The following is a 26,554-nucleotide window of genomic DNA, read 5'->3' as shown; positions in this document are numbered from 1 at the left end:
AAAGCGATGCAAAATGATACTGACTGATTGCCCAACTTAGCAAATAAGCTGAAGCTGAGCTGAGCCAGCGTGGTGGACCAAGGGAGGTAACACCTAAAAATACAAGTTTCGTGGAAGCCAGCAGAGTTTTTACCCCGAAAAGCGTAGTACGTCACTAGTATATGTGTACACAAATTTGCAGACAGCAAATGAGAAGCAACTTCCGCCGGGCACCCACGTGAAGCAGAAGGCACAAGGTTATTCGCTACATAATCGCAGTCAGGGCGTCTGCAAGTTTCCATCATGTCCTGGCTTTTTGGCGTCGGCAACAAGGGACATGGGGATGTCCCACAGTTCCCGGTACCACCTCCGTCCTCAGGGGGAGGGGGAGACGCCGGAGGTTCTGGAGACGGAGGAAAAGACAAGGGTGGAGGAGGGGGGCTGTTCGGCAAGTCATCGGACGCCTATCGTTTTGATTCTGCGGCGTTGGAGAGAGCAGCACAGGCAGCGAAAGAGCTTGAACGATCCAGTGAGTGAAATGTTTACAGTCAATATGAATTATGTCGTACAGTCAATGTAGTTCTAACTGTGCTGTTTTGCCATGAATTATGTCGTACTTTTGATGAGACTGAGAGTAGCCAGCATGATTCAAGATCGCACTTCGATTGCAGCAGACGCTCTGGATCATTCTTCTCTCTCTGCCCCCCCCCCTCTCTCTCTCTCTCTATATATATGTATTAAATGTGTGTGAGAGAGCTACAAGTCACTGGGCATGGGTCGGTCTGAGATCCAGTCAGTTAAATGACTGCACGCTCTTTCAGTCTTTGTCACTGTGTGGTGGAGCGCATGCGGGTGGTGGCAATCAGAAGAAGCGAGAGGGAGAGAACACACTAAAGTTAAAAGTTCAATGAATCCAGGTTTCCCAATTGCTTCGTTTCCGGCCGATTTATGTGGAGCACGTGATGCGCACAAAAAATATTGGCGGTCTAGAAGTGTCGTCTGCGCAATGATCACGGCGGCTTTCTTGACCGCCTAGGACGACCACGCACGTTGTGAGACGTCATTCGTTAGACCTCAATAAATTGCTGAATGTTCTCTGTCCTCTTTTATTGCATAACACACACGCACACTATCACCAAGCATTTAAAATAACAGTTAAAATAGGTCCGTCAGACTAATGCTACTTTTCCAATAAACACTTTCAACACTTAGTCTGAAAAAGGTGCAAGCACATACTCCGCACTCAAATTAAAAGTAGCTTGAGTCAAATCTCTACTACAAAAAAGTTCTGTTGCCACAACACTATAAAGTCACTAGTGTGTGCTCTACCAACACACAACACGCTCTAGAAAAACACGGTAATAAATACGCTATCCCACCAAGAGTCCGCTCGGCTGGGAAAACAAAAAGTAAAAGCAAAGTCAGTAATTATCGAAACGACAATTCATATCAAAGTATCATCTCACACAGTCATCATAACCACAATTACAATTATTCAAGTTCCAGTATTAAAATACACCATGCATGTTTGGTTTTCTCAATCTTATCATTGGCCTTCTCTTCTGTTGTTAGTTACACATCAAATTATTGTGCCAATTCCAAAGAAGGTGTACCGGTAACAAAAGGTCTATTCTCACCTGGTCTACATCATCTCTGTACACGAAACAAAACTCCCTGGTTCACAACAGCATTCCCTACTGGCTGGCTAATAAAATCCAGGAAATACAGCCATCACACACTCCATCACTGGATCAGTCTCTAGTTGGTACACACCAACACACACGGATTCCACAAACAGTGGCACATTCCCAGAAAAGGATTATTTCACAGATGCACAATCCAATCCATGATTCACAGCTTATGCACAGGCACAAATCCAAACACTGTTTCACTTCCAAATGCACAAAAATCCACAATGCATACAAATTCCGGCAAAGCTTGACATGCTTTTCTCTGCCAGTACAGTGGAACCCCTCTCTAGCGACCTTGAAAATGTTGACAAAAATCGGTCCTTATGGAGGGGGGTCCTTACAGAGGGAGGGGGCGGGGTCAGGGGGCCACAAAGAAAGTCACCTCAGATTTTCTTAAAAAAAGAAAACAGAGAAGTTTGAGTTGCTGACGACCGTTTCCTCAAGCAAACTGCTTCGATTTCATGGTTGACATTGTCGATGGTGTCCACCAGTTCTGGTGCATGTTTCAATGCAAAAAGAGTTAGTTTCTGAGCATATGATGATGCTGTCTTGAAGTCCATTGTCTCTTCTTCCATCTGTTCATCATCCTCATTGTCGTCAAGCGCTGCATCCTCATCCTCTGCTGTCTGGGAAGTGGAAGGTGTGTCGAGCTCAAAGTCAGCAGCAACTTGTAAATCATCATCCATGGCACAAAACTCCTCGATTGTCATGTCACCAAGACGACGCTGCTCACCAACATCAAGACGACGCTGCTCACCAACATCAAGATCAACTTGCTCAGTGACCTGATCAGAATCTGGAGCAGCTGACAGATCACCTTCACCTGATTTGAAAAATAAAACAAAGAGAATTGATTTGAAGTGTGTGTTTGAATGTGATCTATTCTATGTCTGTGACATAAATGACATGATGATGATGAACTATGAGAGAGATGATGATGATGACGACAACGACAATGATGACGATGACGATAATGATGATGAATTTTGATATGAAAGATATGATATGATGGTGCTGCTGATGAGAGCGACCCCCCGCGGGTTAGGGGGAGTCCCATATTGGTTGGGACTAGAAAGAATTTACCCGATGCTACCCAGCATGTCGTAAGAGGCGACTAACGGTTCTGTTTCTTCTCTTCTTTTGTCTTATTTCTGCCTTACCAGTCCTTTCACCTATATTTCCTTCCAAGAAAACTCTCCCTACTATTCCCTGCAGTTTTCCGATTCTTTTCTTGTTGTCTTATTTCTACCTGACTGGATCCATCACCTTTATTTCACTTAACAAAAGTCTTCTTTTCCACATCCTTATTTCTCTGCACCCCGCATGTCGTATGAGGCGACTAACGGATTCTGTTTCTCCTTTTACCCTTGTTAAGTGGTTCTTGTATAGAATAGTCAATGTTTGTAAAGATTTTAGTCAAGCAGTATGTAAGAAATGTTTAGTCCTTTGTACTGGAAACTTGCATTCTCCCAGTAAGGTCATATATTGTACTACGTTGCAAGCCCCTGGAGCAATTTTTTGATTAGTGCTTTTGTGAACAAGAAACACTTAACAAGTGGCTCTATCCCATCTCCCCCCCCTTTCCCCTATCCCATCTCCCCCCTTTCCCTCGTCGCGATATAACCTTCGTGGTTGAAAACGACGTTAAACACCAAATAAAGAAAGAATGATGAGAGCGACAGACAGACACACACACACACACACACACACACACACACACACACACACACACACACACACACACACAGGAGAAAAAGAAACTTACCCCTTGCAAGCGAAAATCCACATTTAAGGAAACGCTTCTGAATGGTTTCTGCTTTGAGGGATCTCCACGCCAAGTGTGCCCACATCTTGTCCTTGAAAACACCTGGGTTTTGCACTCCGACCAATCAACAGTGGTTTAAGTTTCTCACCAGCAGCACTTACAGCGAACAACACTGTTACAGGATCTTTTGAAGTTTTCACACCAGCTCGGTCATCCCCCTTTTCAACCATGGATTTGTTTGGCAGTGCTCTGTAGTAAAAGCCGCTTTCGTCTGCATTGAAAATGTCACAGGGCTCGTATCCATCACACAAATTAGGCACTCGCTTTTTCCAGTCTTCCACCACCTTTGGGTGGAAACCTCTGTCGTTCCACATCTCTTCTAGCATTACTTCTTGGGTGGAAACCTCTGTCGTTCCACATCTCTTATAGCTTTACTTCTTGGGTGGAAACCCCTGTCGTTCCACATCTCTTATAGCTTTACTTCTTGGGTGGAAACCCCTGTCGTTCCACATCTATTATAGCTTTACTTCTTGGGTGGAAACCTCTGTCGTTCCACATCTATTATAGCTTTACTTCTTGGGTGGAAACCTCTGTCGTTCCACATCTATTATAGCTTTACTTCTTGGGTGGAAACCTCTGTCGTTCCACATCTCTTATAGCTTTACTTCTTGGGTGGAAACCCCTGTCGTTCCACATCTATTATAGCTTTACTTCTTGGGTGGAAACCCCTGTTGTTCCACATCTCTTATAGCTTTACTTCTTGGGTGGAAACCTCTGTCGTTCCACATCTCTTATAGCTTTACTTCTTGGGTGGAAACCTCTGTCGTTCCACATCTCTTATAGCTTTACTTCTTGGGTGTGTATCGACTTATTGTGTTCCGACACTGGGTTACACCTGTGACAGAGTTAGACTGTGTGTATCGACTTATTGTGTTCCGACACTGGGTGACACCTGTGACAGAGTAAGACTGTGTGTATCGACTTATTGTGTTCCGACACTGGGTTACACCTGTGACAGAGTAAGACTGTGTGTATCGACTTATTGTGTTCCGACACTGGGTTACACCTGTGACAGTAAGACTGTGTGTATCGACTTATTGTGTTCCGCCACTGGGTTACACCTGTGACAGAGTAAGACTGTGTGTATCGACTTATTGTGTTCCGCCACTGGGTTACACCTGTGACAGAGTAAGACTGTGTGTATCGACTTATTGTGTTCCGCCACTGGGTTACACCTGTGACAGAGTAAGACTGTGTGTATCGACTTATTGTGTTCCGACACTGGGTTACACCTGTGACAGAGTTACACTGTGTGTATCGACTTATTGTGTTCCGACACTGGGTTACACCTGTGACAGAGTTAGACTGTGTGTATCGACTTATTGTGTTCCGACACTGGGTTACACCTGTGACAGAGTAAGACTGTGTGTATCGACTTATTGTGTTCCGACACTGGGTTACACCTGTGACAGTAAGACTGTGTGTATCGACTTATTGTGTTCCGACACTGGGTTACACCTGTGACAGAGTTAGACTGTGTGTATCGACTTATTGTGTTCCGACACTGGGTTACACCTGTGACAGAGTTAGACTGTGTGTATCGACTTATTGTGTTCCGACACTGGGTTACACCTGTGACAGTAAGACTGTGTGTATCGACTTATTGTGTTCCGCCACTGGGTTACACCTGTGACAGAGTAAGACTGTGTGTATCGACTTATTGTGTTCCGACACTGGGTTACACCTGTGACAGAGTAAGACTGTGTGTATCGACTTATTGTGTTCCGACACTGGGTTACACCTGTGACAGAGTAAGACTGTGTGTATCGACTTATTGTGTTCCGCCACTGGGTTACACCTGTGACAGAGTTAGACTGTGTGTATCGACTTATTGTGTTCCGACACTGGGTTACACCTGTGACAGAGTTAGACTGTGTGTATCGACTTATTGTGTTCCGACACTGGGTGACACCTGTGACAGTAAGACTGTGTGTATCGACTTATTGTGTGACGAGAAATTTAGAGACTGTGTGTTCACTGTTACAGAGTATAATTGGCCGTTGCAGAGTATAATTGACCGTTGCAGAGTATGCAAGGGAAGCGCTGGACCTCACCAAGCAGCAGGAGGTGTCCAAACAGCTGGAGACACAGAAACAGATGAAGGTCAGTACTCATATACTCGCAGTGTCAAGGTCGGTACTCATGTCCGCATTTTGAGATTTGGCCATCTCTGTTATGTATTCACAGTCACATTTGTCCTGTAAGTAATTTGTGTCAATGAAGACTTCTGCTGTCGTAGTTTGTTTGGTGGGGGTCAAGACGTGATTACAAAGGACTTCCCCTTGCAACAAGCATTGAAAGTGAAGCTACTTTGGACGTGCCGGGCGTGTGTAATGTCTAAGATTCTAAAAGTCTTAGGAGCTTTAAAAAAAACTGACACATGCATGCAAGATAAAGAGAAAGAAGTGAGCAATGTTGCACTATGGCAGCTTGCTTGTCCTAGGGAGTGAGCAATGTTGCACTATGGCAGCTTGCTTGTCCTTGGGAGTAAGCAATGTTGCACTATGGCAGCTTGTTTGTCCTAGGGAGTGAGCAATGTTGCACTATGGCAGCTTGCTTGTCCTAGGGAGTGAGCAATGTTGCACTATGGCAGCTTGCTTGCCCTAGGGAGTGAGCAATGTTGCACTATGGCAGCTTGCTTGCCCTAGGGAGTGAGCAATGTTGCACTATGGCAGCTTGCTTGCCCTAGGGAGTGAGCAATGTTGCACTATGGCAGCTTGCTTGCCCTAGGGAGTGAGCAATGTTGCACTATGGCAGCTTGCTTGCCCTAGGGAATGAGCAATGTTGCACTATGGCAGCTTGCTTGTCCTAGGGAGTGAGCAATGTTGCACTATGGCAGCTTGCTTGTCCTAGGGAGTGAGCAATGTTGCACTATGGCAGCTTGCTTGTCCTAGGGAGTGAGCAATGTTGCACTATGGCAGCTTGCTTGTCCTAGGGAGTGAGCAGCCTGAGTTTCTATGAGATAAACCTCATAGGACTGAATGTATAGTTGTCTCAACTTGCCTCATGTCATGGTGTTTTCTGTCATGTGACGACAGGAGGACTGATGTTTAGTTGTCTCAACTTGTCTCATCTGATGGTGTTCATGTCATGTGACCCCAGTTATCTCAACTTGTCTCATCTGATGGTATTCATGTCATGTGACCCAGGAGTACTGAATCAGTGAATGTATAGTTATCTCAACTTGCCTCATCTGATGGTATTGATGTCATGTGACCCAGGAGTACTGAATCAGTGAATGTATAGTTATCTCAACTTGTCTCATCTGATGGTATTGATGTCATGTGACCCAGGAGTACTGAATCAGTGAATGTATAGTTATCTCAACTTGTCTCATCTGATGGTATTCATGTCATGTGACCCAGGAGTACGAGGCACAGCTGGAGCAGCTGAAGGTGGAGCAGGTCAGAGTGCAGCAGGAGGAACGTCGCAAGACGCTGGCCGAGGAGACCAAGCAGCAGCAACAACGAGCACAGTACCAGGACCAGCTGGCCAGGAAACGCTATGATGATCAACTGGCACAGCAGGTACAGTACGTCTGTCTGTCTGTGTGTGTGTGTGTGTGTGACAGGAAAATAAGCAGCAACAACGAGCACAGTACCAGGACCAGCTGGTCAGGAAACGCTAGATGATCAGCAGGTACAGTCTGTCTGTCTGTGTGTCTGTCAGGGTGTGTGTGTGACAGGAAAATAAGCAGCAACAACGAGCACAGTACCAGCTGACCAGGAAACGCTACGATGATCAGCAGGTACAGTCTGTCTGTCTGTCTGTGTGTGTGTGTTGGTGTGTCTGTCTGTGTGTGTTAGTGTATCTGTCTGTCTGTGTGTGTTGGTGTGTCTGTCTGTGTGTGTTGGTGTGTCTGTCTGTGTGTGTTGGTGTGTCTGTGTGTGTTGGTGTGTCTGTCTGTGTGTGTTAGTGTATCTGTCTGTCTGTGTGTGTTGGTGTGTCTGTCTGTGTGTGTTAGTGTATCTGTCTGTCTGTGTGTGTTGGTGTGTGTTAGTGTATCTGTCTGTGTGTGTGTGTTGGTGTGTCTGTCTGTGTGTGTTAGTGTATCTGTCTGTGTGTGTTAGTGTGTCTGTCTGTGTGTGTTAGTGTATCTGTCTGTCTGTGTGTGTCTGTCTGTGTGTGTCAATTATGTTGCTCTGTGTTGGTGTGTCTGTGTGTGTTAGTGTGTCTGTGTGTGTTGGTGTTTCTGTGTGTGTCTGTCTGTCTGTGTGTGTTGGTGTGTCTGTGTGTGTTGGTGTGTCTCTGTGTGTGTTGGTGTATCTGTCTGTGTGTGTGTGTGTTGGTGTATCTGTCTGTGTGTGTCTATTATGTTGCTCTGTGTTGGTGTGCCTCTGTGTGTGTTGGTGTGTCTGTCTGTGTGTGTTGGTGTGTCTGTCTGTGTGTATTATGTTGCTCTGTGTGTGTATCTGTCTGTCTGTGTGTGTTGGTGTGTGTTAGTGTATCTGTCTGTGTGTGTCTATTATGTTGCTCTGTGTTGGTGTGTCTCTGTGTGTGTTGGTGTATCTGTCTGTGTGTGTCTATTATGTTGCTCTGTGTTGGTGTGTCTCTGTGTGTGTTGGTGTATCTGTCTGTGTGTGTTGGTGTGTCTGTGTGTGTGTGTTGGTGTGTCTGTCTGTGTGTGTTAGTGTATCTGTCTGTGTGTGTCTATTATGTTGCTCTGTGTTGGTGTGTCTGTGTGTGTGTGTTAGTGTGTCTGTGTGTGTCTATTATGTTGCTCTGTGTGTGTATCTGTCTGTCTGTGTGTGTCTATTATGTTGCTCTGTGTGTGTTAGTGTATCTGTCTGTGTGTGTCTATTATGTTGCTCTGTGTTGCAGGCCAGGATGAATGAAGAGAATATACGGCGACAGGAAGAGTCCGTGAAGAAACAAGAGGCTCTCAGACGATGTGAGTGCCACCAGGTGTCGCCCTTGTCTCTCCCTCTCTCTGCCGCTCTGTCTGTCTGTCTCTCTCCCTCTGTCTGTCTCTTTCGCCCTCTGTCTCACTCTCTCTCCATCTGTCTGTCTCTTTCGTCCTCTGTCTCACTCTCTCTCCATCTGTCTGTCTCTTTCGCCCTCTGTCTGTCTCTTTCGCCCTCTGTCTCACTCTCTCTCCCTCTGTCTGTCTCCCTCTGTCTGTCTCTTTCGCCCTCTGTCTCACTCTCTCTCCCTCTGTCTGTCTCCATCTGTCTGTCTCTTTCGCCCTCTGTCTCACTCTCTCTCCCTCTGTCTGTCTCCATCTGTCTGTCTCCCTCTGTCTGTCTCTTTCGCCCTCTGTCTCACTCTCTCTCCCTCTGTCTGTCTCCATCTGTCTGTCTCCCTCTGTCTGTCTCTTTCGCCCTCTGTCTCACTCTCTCTCCATCTGTCTGTCTCTTTCGTCCTCTGTCTCTCTCTCTCTCCCTCTGTCTGTCTCCCTCTGTCTGTCTCTTTCGCCCTCTGTCTCTCTCTCCATCTGCCTGTCTCTTTCGTCCTCTGTCTCTCTCTCTCTCCCTCTGTCTGTCTCCATCTGTCTGTCTCTTTCGCCCTCTGTCTCACTCTCTCTCCATCTGTCTGTCTCTTTCGCCAACTGTCTCACTCTCTCTCCATCTGTCTGTCTCTTTCGCCCTCTGTCTCACTCTCTCTCCATCTGTCTGTCTCCCTCTGTCTCTCTCCATCTGTCTGTCTCTTTCGCCCTCTGTCTCTCTCTCTCTCCCTCTGTCTGTCTCTTTCGCCCTCTGTCTCTCTCTCTCTCCCTCTGTCTGTCTCCCTCTGTCTCTCTCCATCTGTCTGTCTCTTTCGCCCTCTGTCTCACTCTCTCTCCATCTGTCTGTCTGTCTCTTTCGCCCTCTGTCTCTCTCTCTCTCCCTCTGTCTGTCTCCCTCTGTCTGTCTCTTTCGCCCTCTGTCTGTCTCTTTCGCCCTCTGTCTCTCTCTCTCTCCCTCTGTCTGTCTCCCTCTGTCTGTCTCTTTCGCCCTCTGTCTCACTCTCTCTCCATCTGTCTGTCTCTTTCGCCAACTGTCTCACTCTCTCTCCATCTGTCTGTCTCTTTCGCCCTCTGTCTCTCTCTCTCTCCCTCTGTCTGTCTCCATCTGTCTGTCTCTTTCGCCCTCTGTCTCTCTCTCTCTCCCTCTGTCTGTCTCCCTCTGTCTCTCTCCATCTGTCTGTCTCTTTCGCCCTCTGTCTGTCTCTCTCTCCCTCTGTCTGTCTCTTTCGCCCTCTGTCTCTCTCTCTCTCTCCCTCTGTCTCTCTCTCTCTCCCTCTGTCTGTCTCTTTCGCCCTCTGTCTCTCTCTCTCTCCCTCTGTCTGTCTCCCTCTGTCTGTCTCCCTCTGTCTGTCTCCCTCTGTCTCTCTCCCTCTGTCTGTCTCCCTCTGTCTGTCTCCCTCTCTCTCTCTCCCTCTGTCTGTCTCCCTCTGTCTCTCTCCATCTGTCTGTCTCTTTCGCCCTCTGTCTGTCTCTCTCTCCCTCTGTCTGTCTCTTTCGCCCTCTGTCTCTCTCTCTCTCCCTCTGTCTCTCTCTCTCTCCCTCTGTCTGTCTCTTTCGCCCTCTGTCTCTCTCTCTCTCCCTCTGTCTCTCTCTCTCTCCCTCTGTCTGTCTCTTTCGCCCTCTGTCTCTCTCTCTCTCCCTCTGTCTGTCTCTTTCGCCCTCTGTCTCACTCTCTCTCCCTCTGTCTGTCTCCATCTGTCTGTCTCTCTCTATCTGTATCTGTCTGTCTCTCTCCATCTGACTCTCTCCATCTGTCTCTCCCCATCTGTCTCTCTCTCTCTCCCTCTGTCTGTCTCCCTCTGTCTGTCTCTTTCGCCCTCTGTCTGTCTCTTTCGCCCTCTGTCTGTCTCCCTCTGTCTGTCTCTTTCGCCCTCTGTCTGTCTCTTTCGCCCTCTGTCTGTCTCTTTCGCCCTCTGTCTCTCTCTTTCGCCCTCTGTCTGTCTCTTTCGCCCTCTGTCTCTCTCTCTCTCCCTCTGTCTGTCTCCCTCTGTCTGTCTCTTTCGCCCTCTGTCTGTCTCTTTCGCCCTCTGTCTGTCTCTTTCGCCCTCTGTCTCACTCTCTCTCCCTCTGTCTGTCTCCATCTGTCTGTCTCCCTCTGTCTGTCTCTTTCGCCCTCTGTCTCACTCTCTCTCCATCTGTCTGTCTCCATCTGTCTGTCTCCCTCTGTCTGTCTCTTTCGCCCTCTGTCTCACTCTCTCTCCCTCTGTCTGTCTCCATCTGTCTGTCTCCCTCTGTCTGTCTCTTTCGTCCTCTGTCTCACTCTCTCTCCATCTGTCTGTCTCTTTCGCCCTCTGTCTGTCTCTTTCGCCCTCTGTCTCACTCTCTCTCCCTCTGTCTGTCTCCATCTGTCTGTCTCCCTCTGTCTGTCTCTTTCGCCAACTGTCTCACTCTCTCTCCATCTGTCTGTCTCCATCTGTCTGTCTCCCTCTGTCTGTCTCTTTCGCCCTCTGTCTCACTCTCTCTCCATCTGTCTGTCTCTTTCGCCCTCTGTCTCTCTCTCTCTCCCTCTGTCTGTCTCCATCTGTCTGTCTCCCTCTGTCTGTCTCTTTCGCCCTCTGTCTCACTCTCTCTCCCTCTGTCTGTCTCCATCTGTCTGTCTCCCTCTGTCTGTCTCTTTCGCCCTCTGTCTCACTCTCTCTCCATCTGTCTGTCTCTTTCGTCCATCTGTCTGTCTCTCTCCCTCTGTCTGTCTCCATCTGTCTGTCTCCCTCTGTCTGTCTCTTTCGCCCTCTGTCTCTCTCTCCATCTGCCTGTCTCTTTCGTCCTCTGTCTCTCTCTCTCTCCCTCTGTCTGTCTCCCTCTGTCTGTCTCCCTCTGTCTGTCTCTTTCGTCCTCTGTCTCTCTCTCTCTCCCTCTGTCTGTCTCCATCTGTCTGTCTCCCTCTGTCTGTCTCTTTCGCCCTCTGTCTCTCTCTCCATCTGCCTGTCTCTTTCGTCCTCTGTCTCTCTCTCTCTCCCTCTGTCTGTCTCCCTCTGTCTGTCTCCCTCTGTCTGTCTCTTTCGCCCTCTGTCTCACTCTCTCTCCCTCTGTCTGTCTCTTTCGCCCTCTGTCTCTCTCTCTCCCTCTGTCTGTCTCTTTCGTCCTCTGTCTCACTCTCTCTCCCTCTGTCTGTCTCTTTCGCCCTCTGTCTCACTCTCTCTCCATCTGTTTGTCTCCCTCTGTCTGTCTCCCTCTGTCTGTCTCTTTCGCCCTCTGTCTCACTCTCTCTCCATCTGTCTGTCTCTTTCGCCCTCTGTCTCTCTCCATCTGTCTGTCTCTTTCGCCAACTGTCTCACTCTCTCTCCATCTGTTTGTCTCTCTCTCCATCTGTCTGTCTCTCTCCCTCTGTCTGTCTTTGTCTCGGCCTCTCTCTGTCTGTCTCTCTGTGTATCTATCTCTCTGTCTGTCTGTCTCACTCTGTATCTATCTCTGTCTGTCTGTCTCTCTGTGTATCTATCTCTCTGTCTCTCTGTCTGTCTGCCTCCCTCTGTATCTATCTCTCTGTCTGTCTGCCTCCCTCTGTATCTATCTCTCTCTCTGTCTGTCTCTGTGTGTATCTATCTCTCTGTCTGTCTCTCTGTCTGTCTGCCTCCCTCTGTATCTATCTCTCTGTCTGCCTCCCTCTGTATCTATCTCTCTGTCTGTCTCTCTGTCTGTCTGCCTCCCTCTGTATCTATCTGTCTGTCTCTCTGTCTGTCTGCCTCCCTCTGTATCTATCTCTCTGTCTGTCTCTCTGTCTGTCTGCCTCCCTCTGTATCTATCTGTCTGTCTGCCTCCCTCTGTGTCTGTCTCTCTGTCTCTCTGTCTGTCTGCCTCCCTCTGTATCTATCTGTCTGTCTGTCTGTCTGCCTCCCTCTGTATCTATCTCTCTGTCTGTTTCTCTGTCTGTCTGCCTCCCTCTGTCTGTGTATCTGTCTCTCTCCCTCTGTTTCTCTTTGTGTCTCTCTGTCTCGGACTCTCTCTGTGTCTATCTTAGTCCTCTTGTAACTGTTGTGTCATGGTATAGAGAGAACAGGAAAACATTCCTCACTGTTCGGCCTCTCTCTGTGTCTATCTTAGTCCTCTTGTAACTGTTGTGTCATGGTATAGAGAGAACAGGAAAACATTCCTCACTGTTCGGCCTCTCTCTGTGTCTATCTTAGTCCTCTTGTAACTGTTGTGTCATGGTATAGAGAGAACAGGAAAACATTCCTCACTGTTCGGCCTCTCTCTGTGTCTATCTTAGTCCTCTTGTAACTGTTGTGTCATGGTATAGAGAGAACAGGAAAACATTCCTCACTGTTCGGCCTCTAACAAATATTTTAGTTAAAAAATGAAAATGGGTGGGGGGGGGGGGGGGGGTACTTCACAATTCATTTTCTTTCTTCTCATTTTCTTTTTGTTATGCAGTGTGTCCCATGAAAAGTGATGTGTGATGTTTTGTGTGACAGCGACCATGAAAAGTGATGTGTGATGTTTTGTGTGACAGCGACCATGAAAAGTGATGTGTGATGTTTTGTGTGACAGCGACCATAGAGCACGAGGCCGAGCTTCGTCACAAGAACGAGATGCAGCGACTGGAGGCGGAGTTACGCGGCAAGGCCAAGGTCGACCGCGAGAACATGGACATCATCAGAGAACAGATCAAACTGAAAGCTGCCGAGAACAGACAGACCGTGCTAGAGTCCATCAAGTGAGTGAATGTCTGTTTACCAGACTGTAGAGTCCATCAGGTGAGTGAATGTCTGTTTACCAGACCGTGCTAGAGTCCATCAAGTGAGTGAATGTCTGTTTACCAGACTGTAGAGTCCATCAGGTGAGTGAATGTCTGTTTACCAGACTGTAGAGTACATCAGGTGAGTGAATGTCTGTTTACCAGACTGTAGAGTACATCAGGTGAGTGAATGTCTGTTTAACAGACTGTAGAGTACATCAGGTGAGTGAATGTCTGTTTACCAGACCGTGCTAGAGTCCATCAAGTGAGTGAATGTCTGTTTACCAGACTGTAGAGTCCATCAAGTGAGTGAATGTCTGTTTACCAGACTGTAGAGTCCATCAGGTGAGTGAATGTCTGTTTACCAGACTGTAGAGTACATCAGGTGAGTGAATGTCTGTTTACCAGACTGTAGAGTCCATCAGGTGAGTGAATGTCTGTTTACCAGACTGTAGAGTACATCACTACATGTAACAAGAATCTCATCACAGAACACATTAACTTTTAGGTGTGCAAATCTAGCAACTGGTTGTCTGTGTAATCGTGAGAGGTTGGTAGAGGGAATAACATGAATAACTGTATGTGTTTTAGAGAGCCAACCAGTCTGAAAACAGATGAGACTTGCAGCCATTTCATGAAGAGCTAGACTGTCTGTCACTTTGTTGGTCTTTTAACATATCACTTTGCTGGTCTTTTAACATATCACTTTGCTGGTCTTTTAACATGATATCACTTTGCTGGTCTTTTAACATATCACTTTGCTGGTCTTTTAACATGATATCACTTTGCTGGTCTTTTAACATGATATCACTTTGCTGGTCTTTTAACATATCACTTTGCTGGTCTTTTAACATGATATCACTTTGCTGGTCTTTTAACATGATATCACTTTGCTGGTCTTTTAACATGATATCACTTTGCTGGTCTTTTAACATATCACTTTGCTGGTCTTTTAACATGATATCACTTTGCTGGTCTTTTAACATATCACTTTGCTGGTCTTTTAACATATCACTTTGCTGGTCTTTTAACATGATATCACTTTGCTGGTCTTTTAACATGATATCACTTTGCTGGTCTTTTAACATGATGTCACTTTGCTGGTCTTTTAACATATCACTTTGCTGGTCTTTTAACATGATATCACTTTGCTGGTCTTTTAACATGATATCACTTTGCTGGTCTTTTAACATGATATCACTTTGCTGGTCTTTTAACATGATATCACTTTGCTGGTCTTTTAACATATCACTTTGCTGGTCTTTTAACATATCACTTTGCTGGTCTTTTAACATGATATCACTTTGCTGGTCTTTTAACATGATATCACTTTGCTGGTCTTTTAACATGATATCACTTTGCTGGTCTTTTAACATGATATCACTTTGCTGGTCTTTTAACATGATATCACTTTGCTGGTCTTTTAACATGATATCACTTTGCTGGTCTTTTAACATATCACTTTGCTGGTCTTTTAACATGATATCACTTTGCTGGTCTTTTAACATGATATCACTTTGCTGGTCTTTTAACATGATATCACTTTGCTGGTCTTTTAACATATCACTTTGCTGGTCTTTTAACATGATATCACTTTGCTGGTCTTTTAACATATCACTTTGCTGGTCTTTTAACATGATATCACTTTGCTGGTCTTTTAACATATCACTTTGCTGGTCTTTTAACATGATATCACTTTGCTGGTCTTTTAACATATCACTTTGCTGGTCTTTTAACATATCACTTTGCTGGTCTTTTAACATATCACTTTGCTGGTCTTTTAACATGATATCACTTTGCTGGTCTTTTAACATGATATCACTTTGCTGGTCTTTTAACATATCACTTTGCTGGTCTTTTAACATATCACTTTGCTGGTCTTTTAACATATCACTTTGTTGGTCTTTTAACATGATATCACTTTGCTGGTCTTTTAACATATCACTTTGCTGGTCTTTTAACATATCACTTTGCTGGTCTTTTAACATGATATCACTTTGCTGGTCTTTTAACATGATGTCACTTTGCTGGTCTTTTAACATATCACTTTGCTGGTCTTTTAACATGATGTCACTTTGCTGGTCTTTTAACATGATATCACTTTGCTGGTCTTTTAACATATCACTTTGCTGGTCTTTTAACATGATATCACTTTGCTGGTCTTTTAACATGATGTCACTTTGCTGGTCTTTTAACATGATATCACTTTGCTGGTCTTTTAACATATCACTTTGCTGGTCTTTTAACATGATATCACTTTGCTGGTCTTTTAACATATCACTTTGCTGGTCTTTTAACATATCACTTTGCTGGTCTTTTAACATATCACTTTCACTGACGTTAAACACCAAATAAAGAAAGTAAAGAAAGAATCACTTTCACTCTGTTAGTGTACGGATTGCATTGTGTTTGCAAACACACACCCTTTTGTTTGAGGCAGTATCCTCATCTATTGAATAGCTAATGTTGCCCTGGGAAGTGATATGAGATGTGTGTGTTATTTCAATGATTGTGTGATTTCAGAACAGCAGGCTCGGTGCTTGGTACCGGGTTCCAGGCCTTTATCGGCGACTGGGACAAGGTCACGGCCACAGTGAGTGCTCCCAGGGTTGTGCCCCCTGTTTCCTGGGAAGAAGAACAGTGTGTAACTAATGAATGGTGGTCAGGAGTGATGCACAATACAGGGTAGTCCCCCCTGTTTCCTGGGAAGTAGAACAGTGTGTAAGGAATGAATGGTGGTCAGGAGTGATGCACAATGCAGGGTTGTCCCCCCTGTTTCCCGGGAAGTAGAACAGTGTGTAACTAATGAATGGTGATCAGGAGTGATGCACAATGCAGGGTTGTCCTCCCTGTTTCCTGGGAAGTAGAACAGTGTGTAAGGAATGAATGGTGATCAGGAGTGATGCACAATGCAGGGTTGTCCCTCCTGTTTCCTGGGAAGTAGAACAGTGTGTAAGGAATGAATGGTGATCAGGAGTGATGCACAATGCAGGGTTGTCCTCCCTGTTTCCTGGGAAGTAGAACAGTGTGTAAGGAATGAATGGTGATCAGGAGTGATGCACAATGCAGGGTTGTCCCTCCTGTTTCCTGGGAAGTAGAACAGTGTGTAAGGAATGAATGGTGATCAGGGGTGATGCACAATGCAGGGTTGTCCTCCCTGTTTCCTGGGAAGTAGAACAGTGTGTAAGGAATGAATGGTGGTCAGGAGTGATGCACAATGCAGGGTTGTCCCCCCTGTTTCCTGGGAAGTAGAACAGTGTGTAACTAATGAATGGTGGTCAGGAGTGATGCACAATGCAGGGTTGTCCCCCCTGTTTCCTGGGAAGTAGAACAGTGTGTAAGGAATGAATGGTGATCAGGAGTGATGCACAATGCAGGGTTGTCCCTCCTGTTTCCTGGGAAGTAGAACAGTGTGTAAGGAATGAATGGTGGTCAGGAGTGATGCACAATGCAGGGTTGTCCTCCCTGTTTCCTGGGAAGTAGAACAGTGTGTAACTAATGAATGGTGGTCAGGAGTGATGCACAATGCAGGGTTGTCCCCCCTGTTTCCTGGGAAGTAGATCAGTGTGTAAGGAATGAATGGTGATCAGGAGTGATGCACAATGCAGGGTTGTCCCCCCTGTTTCCTGGGAAGTAGAACAGTGTGTAACTAATGAATGGTGGTCAGGAGTGATGCACAATACAGGGTTGTCCCCCCTGTTTCCTGGGAAGTAGAACAGTGTGTAAGGAATGAATGGTGATCAGGAGTGATGCACAATGCAGGGTTGTCCCTCCTGTTTCCTGGGAAATAGAACAGTGTGTAAGGAATGAATGGTGGTCAGGAGTGATGCACAATGCAGGGTTGTCCCCCCTGTTTCCTGGGAAGTAGAACAGTGTGTAACTAATGAATGGTGGTCAGGAGTGATGCACAATACAGGGTTGTCCCCCCTGTTTCCTGGGAAGTAGAACAGTGTGTAAGGAATGAATGGTGGTCAGGAGTGATGCACAATACAGGGTTGTCCCCCCTGTTTCCTGGGAAGTAGAACAGTGTGTAACTAATGAATGGTGGTCAGGAGTGATGCACAATACAGGGTTGTCTCCCCTGTTTCCTGGGAAGTAGAACAGTGTGTAAGGAATGAATGGTGGTCAGGAGTGATGCACAATACAGGGTTGTCCCCCCTGTTTCCTGGGAAGTAGAACAGTGTGTAACTAATGAATGGTGGTCAGGAGTGATGCACAATACAGGGTTGTCCCCCATGTATCCTGGGAAGTAAAACAGTGTGTAACTAATAAATGGTGGTCCGGAATGATGCACAATGCAGGGTTGTCCCCCCTGTTTCCCGGGAAGTAGAACAGTGTGTAAGGAATGAATGGTGGTCAGGAGTGATGCACAATACAGGGTTGTCCCCCCTGTTTCCTGGGAAGTAGAACAGTGTGTAACTAATGAATGGTGGTCAGGAGTGATGCACAATGCAGGGTTGTCCCCCCTGTTTCCTGGGAAGTAGAACAGTGTGTAAGGAATGAATGGTGATCAGGAGTGATGCACAATGCAGGGTTGTCCCTCCTGTTTCCTGGGAAGTAAAACAGTGTGTAACTAATGAATGGTGGTCAGGAGTGATGCACAATGCAGGCTTGGCCTCCCTGTTTCCTGGGAAGTAGATCAGTGTGTAACTAAGGCCCCCCCAAAGAATAGGTGTGGTTACGGTAACATAGCCAATAAAAATAGGGTAGGAAGGTAGGCAATCACTTCTTTTTTTTTAAAACTTTTTTTTCTAATGTGTACAAATTAAACCTACTTGACAGGGAAATAAGTGTGCGACTCGAGCGCTTTCGCTTTTATTGCGTTTCCTGCACTGTTTTTTTTTTTTTTTTACAAATGTAATATAAAGTTATAGGGTCGGCCCCTAAAAATAGGGTAGGTCGGGTTACCGTAACCACACCAATTTTTTTTTAGGCCTACTGAATGGTGGTCAGGAGTGATGCACAATGCAGGGTTGTCCTCCCTGTTTCCTGGGAAGTAGAACAGTGTGTAAGGAATGAATGGTGGTCAGGAGTGATGCACAATGCAGGGTTGTCCCCCCTGTTTCCTGGGAAGTAGAACAGTGTGTAACTAATGAATGGTGATCAGGAGTGATGCACAATGCAGGGTTGTCCCTCCTGTTTCCTGGGAAGTAGAACAGTGTGTAAGGAATGAATGGTGGTCAGGAGTGATGCACAATACAGGGTTGTCCCCCCTGTTTCCTGGGAAGTAGAACAGTGTGTAACTAATGAATGGTGGTCAGGAGTGATGCACAATACAGGGTTGTCCCCCCTGTTTCCTGGGAAGTAGAACAGTGTGTAACTAATGAATGGTGGTCAGGAGTGATGCACAATACAGGGTTGTCCCTCCTGTTTCCTGGGAAATAGAACAGTGTGTAAGGAATGAATGGTGGTCAGGAGTGATGCACAATACAGGGTTGTCCCTCCTGTTTCCTGGGAAATAGAACAGTGTGTAAGGAATGAATGGTGGTCAGGAGTGATGCACAATGCAGGGTTGTCTCCCCTGTTTCCTGGGAAGTAGAACAGTGTGTAAGGAATGAATGGTGATCAGGAGTGATGCACAATGCAGGGTTGTCCCCCCCCCCCCCCCCCCCCCCCCCCCCCCCCCCCCCCCCGTTTCCTGGGAAGTAGAACCGTGTGTAAGGAATGAATGGTGGTCAGCAGTGATGCACAATGCAGGGTTGTCCCCCCTGTTTCCTGGGAAATAGAACAGTGTGTAAGGAATGAATGGTGGTCAGGAGTGATGCACAATGCAGGGTTGTCTCCCCTGTTTCCTGGGAAGTAGAACAGTGTGTAACTAATGAATGGTGGTCAGGAGTGATGCACAATGCAGGGTTGTCCCCCCTGTTTCCTGGGAAGTAGAACAGTGTGTAAGGAATGAATGGTGGTCAGGAGTGATGCACAATGCAGGGTTGTCCCCCCTGTTTCCTGGGAAGTAGAACACAGTGTGTAAGGAATGAATGGTGGTCAGGAGTGATGCACAATACAGGGTTGTCCCCCCTGTTTCCTGGGAAGTAGAACAGTGTGTAACTAATGAATGGTGGTCAGGAGTGATGCACAATGCAGGGTTGTCCCTCCTGTTTCCTGGGAAATAGAACAGTGTGTAAGGAATGAATGGTGGTCAGGAGTGATGCACAATGCAGGGTTGTCCCCCCTGTTTCCTGGGAAGTAGAACAGTGTGTAAGGAATGAATGGTGGTCAGGAGTGATGCACAATGCAGGGTTGTCCCCCCTGTTTCCTGGGAAGTAGAACAGTGTGTAACTAATGAATGGTGGTCAGGAGTGATGCACAATGCAGGGTTGTCTCCCCTGTTTCCTGGGAAGTAGAACAGTGTGTAACTAATGAATGGTGGTCAGGAGTGATGCACAATACAGGGTTGTCTCCCCTGTTTCCTGGGAAGTAGAACAGTGTGTAAGGAATGAATGGTGGTCAGGAGTGATGCACAATACAGGGTTGTCCCCCCTGTTTCCTGGGAAGTAGAACAGTGTGTAACTAATGAATGGTGGTCAGGAGTGATGCACAATGCAGGGTTGTCTCCCCTGTTTCCTGGGAAGTAGAACAGTGTGTAAGGAATGAATGGTGGTCAGGAGTGATGCACAATACAGGGTTGTCTCCCCTGTTTCCTGGGAAGTAGAACAGTGTGTAAGGAATGAATGGTGGTCAGGAGTGATGCACAATACAGGGTTGTCCCCCCCCTGTTTCCTGGGAAGTAGAACAGTGTGTAACTAATGAATGGTGATCAGGAGTGATGCACAATGCAGGGGAACCCCCTGTTTAGACCTCTACTAATTTGAGCAGCTTTGACAACAGAGGTCAGTTTACAGAGGTCAGTTTACAGAGGCCAGTTTACAAAGGCCAGTTTACAGAGGCCAGTTTACAGAGGCCTTTACCAGAAAGTGTACGTGCCCAACGCTCTATCCATCTCACTATTTGAGTTGCCTTCACTTTACAACTGTCCCTATTCTCTCGTTCTCTTTGTATTTTAGAAAATCAAATCAATAGCACGGACATCCAGCGTACACAAAGTATGTTGTGGCATAAGAGTATAAGCAAATGGTGAGTTAGACCCTAAGTGACTTGATTGTGACCCGAAGTGACTTGATTGTGACCCCAAGTGACCTTATTGTGACCCCAAGTGACCTTATTGTGACCCCAAGTGACCTTATTGTGACTCCAAGTGACGATTGCAGGCACTAGGCCTGACCTTGGTGGTGGTGGTGGGGGTGTATGCGGCAAAGTGTGGCACAGGGGTGGCATTACAGTATGCATGGGTGAAACTAGCCGGTCAATTGACTGAAATCCGTCAATCTGAAAATAAGTCTGATGGAAATTCCGTCAATCCGCAATTTTAAGGAAAAAAAATAAAAAAATAAAAAAAAATAAAAAATTTAAAAAAAAACAAAAAAAGAAACTACTTGCGGGACGCGTTTTCGAACTGCTAGTGAACCCTTTGCAGTTTGCCCGGAAACGGAAGCGCTTTTGCCCGTGCTCGCGGTAAACCCCGTAGGTGAGGTTTCTTCGCTTTCGGATTCGATCTGCATCACGATAAAAAAAAAAAAAGTTCTCTCGCGTTTTGGCAGGCATTACAAAGTGGTGGCACGATTTCTGCGACAAAGATGCCGGTTTTGACGGAAAACGCACGGACAGATCTTATTGACGCTGGTCTAGCCAACAAATTGCGATGGGACTGGTTGGAGTTCATGAAACTAAAACTGTGTGTGATAAGTTTAGTGCTTGAAACTCAAGTGCTTTTCCTTGAGAACTTTGCACTATGAGAGATGCTACTGCTTAGTTGCTACTTTGTGCAGTGCTGCTGTTTGCATGTGTGACATTCTGTTTCATCATTTATTTCAATGCCTGTCTGGCAATGTTTGCTTCTTATAATTAAATATTTCGAACTTTTATTTCAGTTGTTCAGTTGTTCACTTTTTATTTCATGTAGTATGGCTGTTGTCAATGTTAATTGTTATCAATTGTGTCGTTGTGTTGGAAGATGCAAGTGTGAAAGGATACAAAAGAAAAATGATTACTTCTGTGAATTGTTTTGATTTTGTTTACCCTTTTTACCATATCATTAGAATCTGAAGGTATTTTTTTGACCTGCATGATAGTGTATTTTTTTGCCAGGAAAGGCCACAAAATCGCAATGAATAATGCAAAAATTCGTTTTCGGCCGGGGGGCATTGCCCCCCTGGATCCCCTAACGGGGCCCTGCCCCGTACCCCGCCAGGGCCTGGGCGGCCCATGGACCCCTGCCTCAAAAATTTTTTAGTCAATTTGATTTTCCTAGGTTTCACCCATGAGTATGTTATGTTGTGACGATTGCAGGCACTAGGCCTGACCATGGTGGCGGTGGGGGTGTATACGGCAAAGTACGGCACAGGGGTGGCAGCCAAGTACATCGAGTCACGTCTGGGTAAACCCTCGCTGGTGCGAGACACGTCACGCTTCACCGCACTGGAGGCTCTCAAACACCCCATCAAGGTTAGTCACACAACTTTTCTCACTTTTCTGTTTGTATTCAAAGACATATTTGCCGTTACCTAGCAAGGCACAGCTCTCAAACTGGTTACGAAAAAATGAACGGTAATTCCAACAAAGAATAACAAGCTTATAAATGCGACTCGCGTTTTTAATTGATAATGATTCCAATCTCCCCACCTTCAAAGCAGATGACACGCAAGCATCTTTATTTTCTTTCAAGGGAGGAGAGGATTAGTTTTTCACAAAGTCTTGCAAGACTCAAACATCTTTATTTTCTTTCAAGGGAGGAGAGGATTAGTTGTTCAGAAAGTCTTGCAAGACTCAAACATCTTTATTTTCTTTCAAGGGAGGAGAGGATTAGTTTTTCACAAAGTCTTGCAAGACTCAAACATCTTTATTTTCTTTCAAGGGAGGAGAGGATTAGTTTTTCTTGCAAGACTCAAACATCCTTCTGCACACCTTCTTTTCTTTTATTAAATCCAAAATCAAAGAGACTGCCAACGTTCCAAAATTCAGAATCAAAAAACAAGAAAGGTAGGTTGTTGGAACGTTTATTGTAATTCAATCAAGTTTGCGTTTTAATGACACAGATCCTGTGATTGGTCAGAATGCCCCAACTCATTAAAAATTACCGGTCATTAATTGTCGATAACCACTCGCTAAAAAATCCATTAACAACCTGCTGGCGAGGCGCATTGATACAGCCTCAACTAGTCTCGGGTTAGCTTTGAGGGTCATTTTACAAGTAGGAAATATGAAGGCCAACGAAATACCGAGACCACAAGGTATGCGAAGTGATGACGTCGAATACGTGACGTAAGTTGATGCATGAATTCTTCCGGACAACGTCAGTCAATTCCAAAGATCGCTTTTGTGATGAAAAGAATTTGTTTTAGAGTTTGCTGTCCAGAAATCCGTCAAAAAAGAAGGAAAAATGTGTGTGAAAGAAAACAAAACAGGAGCAGAGTGATACGATAGGAATACAGAGACATATTTCTTGGGACTTGACCCTTGCAGGTAGGTGGACTGAAAGTAGTGTGTGAACAGAACAGAACCAATTCCGTCTGTTTACAACCGCATGAAAGCAGGAAAGAGATCGTCGTCAGATTGAATTACAATAACATAAACATGCTTCCATTTGAAACTTCGAGGTCTTCATCGGGGATTGGAGGGCGTCAATCCACGATGAAGACCGAGAGGGCGTCAATCCCCGATGAAGACCTCGAAGTTTCAAATGGAAGCATGTTAATGTGTAATTATTGACAAAACAATACATTCACATAATAATACATTATAATGTATTGTTTTGTCAATAACAAACGTTCCAACAACCTACCTTTCTTGTTTTTTAATTCTTTTCTTTTATTAATCAGCTGCTTTGCATCAATCTATGACTCGCGTGTTAAAGAATGGAACATTTTGGCTCAACTCAACTGCCCAGATTTATTTTGCCAAAACCTTATGAGAGAAATACCTCCAAGATTGCTGTTAGAATTCAATTTTGAGTTTTTTTTATGCCGTTCGTTATGTCAAAGCTATCTCGAAATCTAAGCGTCATACAAGACCAGCGCCCTTCCATTAGCAAGCATGTGTGTGTGCGTGCGACTGATACTACTAACCATGGTGTGTTGTGCGTGCGACTGATACTACTAACGATGGTGTGTTGTGCGTGCGACTGATACTAACGATGGTGTGTTGTGCGTGCGACTGATATTAACGATGGTGTGTTGTGCGTGCGACTGATACTAACGATGGTGTGTTGGGCATGCGACTGATACTAACGATGGTGTGTTGTGCGTGCGACTGATACTAACGATGGTGTGTTGTGCGTGCGACTGATACTAACGATGGTGTGTTGTGCGTGCGACTGATACTAACGATGGTGTGTTGTGCGTGCGACTGATACTAACGATGGTGTGTTGTGCGTGCGACTGATACTGATGATGGTGTGTTGTGCGTGCGACTGATACTGACGATGGTGTGTTGTGCGTGCGACTGATATTGACAATGGTGTGTTGTGCGTGCGACTGATACTAACGATAGTGTGTTGTGCGTGCGACTGATACTAACGATGGTGTGTTGTCCGTGCGACTGATACTAATGATGGTGTGTTGTGTGTGCGACTGATACTGACGTCGGTGTGTTGTGCGTGCGACTGATACTAACGATGGTGTGTTGTACGTGTGACTGATACTAACGATGGTGTGTTGTGCGTGCGACTGATACTAACGATGGTGTGTTGTGCGTGCGACTGATACTAACGATGGTGTGTTGTGCGTGTGACTGATACTAACGATGGTGTGTTGTGCGTGCGACTGATACTGACGACGGTGTGTTGTGCGTGCGACTGATACTGACGACGGTGTGTTGTGCGTGCGACTGATACTGACGATGGTGTGTTGTGCGTGCGACTGATACTAACGATGGTGTGTTGTGCGTGCGACCGATACTAACGATGGTGTGTTGTGCGTGCGACCGATACTAACGATGGTGTGTTGTGTGTGCGACTGATACTCACGATGGTGTGTTGTGCGTGCGACTGATACTAACGATGGTGTGTTGTGCGTGCGACCGATACTAACGATGGTGTGTTGTGCGTGCGACTGATATTAACGATGGTGTGTTGTCCGTGCGACTGATACTAACGATGGTGTGTTGTGCGTGCGACTGATACTGACGACGGTGTGTTGTGCGTGCGACTGATACTAACGATGGTGTGTTGTGCGTGCGACTGATACTAACGATGGTGTGTTGTGCGTGCGACTGATACTAACGATGGTGTGTTGTGCGTGTGACTGATACTAATGATGGTGTGTTGTGCGTGCGACTGATACTGACGACGGTGTGTTGTGCGTGCGACTGATACTAATGATGGTGTGTTGTGCGTGCGACTGATACTGACGATGGTGTGTTGTGCATGCGACTGATACTCACGATGGTGTTTTGTGCGTGCGACGTATACTCACGATGGTGTGTTGTGCGTGCGACTGATACTAACGATGGTGTGTTGTGCGTGCGACCGATACTAACGATGGTGTGTTGTGCGTGCGACCGATACTAACGATGGTGCGTTGTGCATGCGACTGATACTAACGATGGTGTGTTGTGCGTGCGACTGATACTAACGATGGTGTGTTTTGCGTGCGACTGATACTAACGATGGTGTGTTGTGCGTGCAACTGATACTGACGACGGTGTGTTGTGCGTGCGACTGATACTAACGATGGTGTGTTGTGCGTGCGACTGATACTAACGATGGTGTGTTGTGCGTGCGACTGAAACTAACGATGGTGTGTTGTGCGTGCGACTGATACTAACGATGGTGTGTTGTGCATGCGACTGATACTAACGATGGTGTGTTGTGCGTGCGACTGATACTGACGACGGTGTGTTGTGCGTGCGACTGATGCTAATGATGGTGTGTTGTGCGTGCGACTGATACTGACGATGTTGTGTTGTGCGTGCGACTGATACTCACGATGGTGTGTTGTGCGTGCGACTGATACTAACGATGATGTGTTGTGCGTGCGACTGATACTAACGATGGTGTGTTGTGCGTGCGACCGATACTAACGATGGTGTGTTGTGCGTGCGACCGATACTAACAATGGTGTGTTGTGCGTGCGACTGATATTAACGATGGTGTGTTGTCCGTGCGACTGATACTAACGATGGTGTGTTGTGCGTGCGACTGATACTGATGACGGTGTGTTGTGCGTGCGACTGATACTAACCATGGTGTGTTGTGCGTGCGACTGATACTAATGATGGTGTGTTGTGCGTGCGACTGATACTAACGATGGTGTGTTGTGCGTGTGACTGATACTAACGATGGTGTGTTGTGCGTGCGACTGATACTAACGATGGTGTGTTGTGCGTGCGACTGATACTGACGACGGTGTGTTGTGCGTGCGACTGATACTAATGATGGTGTGTTGTGCATGCAACTGATACTGACGATGGTGTGTTGTGCGTGCGACTGATACTCACGATGGTGTTTTGTGCGTGCGACTGATACTCACGATGGTGTGTTGTGCGTGCGACTGATACTAACGATGGTGTGTTGTGCGTGCGACTGATACTGACGACGGTGTGTTGTGCGTGCGACTGATACTAACGATGGTGTGTTGTGCGTGCGACTGATACTAATGATGGTGTGTTGTGCGTGCGACTGATACTAACGATGGTGTGTTGTGCGTGCGACTGATACTAACGATGGTGTGTTGTGCGTGCGACTGATACTGACGACGGTGTGTTGTGCGTGCGACTGATACTAATGATGGTGTGTTGTGCGTGCGACTGATACTGACGATGGTGTGTTGTGCATGCGACTGATACTCACGATGGTGTTTTGTGCGTGCGACGGATACTCACGATGGTGTGTTGTGCGTGCGACTGATACTAACGATGGTGTGTTGTGCGTGCGACCGATACTAACGATGGTGTGTTGTGCGTGCGACCGATACTAACGATGGTGCGTTGTGCATGCGACTGATACTAGCGATGGTGTGTTGTGCGTGCGACTGATACTAACGATGGTGTGTTGTGCGTGCGACTGATACTAACGATGGTGTGTTGTGCGTGCGACTGATACTAACGATGGTGTGTTGTGCATGCGACTGATACTAACGATGGTGTGTTGTGCGTGCGACTGATACTGACGATGGTGTGTTGTGCGTGCGACTGATGCTAATGATGGTGTGTTGTGCGTGCGACTGATACTGACGATGGTGTGTTGTGCGTGCGACTGATACTCACCATGGTGTGTTGTGCGTGCGACTGATACTAACGATGGTGTGTTGTGCGTGCGACTGATACTAACGATGGTGTGTTGTGCGTGCGACCGATACTAACGATGGTGTGTTGTGCGTGCGACCGATACTAACGATGGTGTGTTGTGCGTGCGACTGATATTAACGATGGTGTGTTGTGCGTGCGAC

At 46.3% G+C, this 26,554-nt stretch overlaps 1 protein-coding gene across 1 annotated transcript in view; it reads left to right on the top strand.

The window, feature by feature from the left end:
- Nucleotides 1–215: 215 nt before the first annotated feature.
- The window catches only part of LOC138977916 (ATPase family AAA domain-containing protein 3-like), a 73,862-nt gene continuing 47,523 nt past the window's right edge, over nucleotides 216–26,554 (top strand). The window contains exons 1-7 of the mRNA XM_070350520.1: nucleotides 216–508; nucleotides 5,522–5,598; nucleotides 6,861–7,022; nucleotides 8,317–8,386; nucleotides 12,926–13,091; nucleotides 15,636–15,705; nucleotides 21,459–21,614. Coding sequence (XP_070206621.1) covers nucleotides 283–508; nucleotides 5,522–5,598; nucleotides 6,861–7,022; nucleotides 8,317–8,386; nucleotides 12,926–13,091; nucleotides 15,636–15,705; nucleotides 21,459–21,614 — 927 coding nt within the window. The 5' untranslated portion in view covers nucleotides 216–282. The remainder of the gene's footprint in view (nucleotides 509–5,521; nucleotides 5,599–6,860; nucleotides 7,023–8,316; nucleotides 8,387–12,925; nucleotides 13,092–15,635; nucleotides 15,706–21,458; nucleotides 21,615–26,554) is intronic.

The sequence above is a fragment of the Littorina saxatilis genome, linkage group LG10 (genome assembly GCF_037325665.1).
Source record: "Littorina saxatilis isolate snail1 linkage group LG10, US_GU_Lsax_2.0, whole genome shotgun sequence".
Taxonomy (NCBI): Eukaryota; Metazoa; Mollusca; class Gastropoda; order Littorinimorpha; family Littorinidae; genus Littorina; species Littorina saxatilis.
The sequence above is the reverse complement of the archived record's forward strand: the minus strand, read 5'-3'. Positions and strand labels throughout refer to the sequence as shown.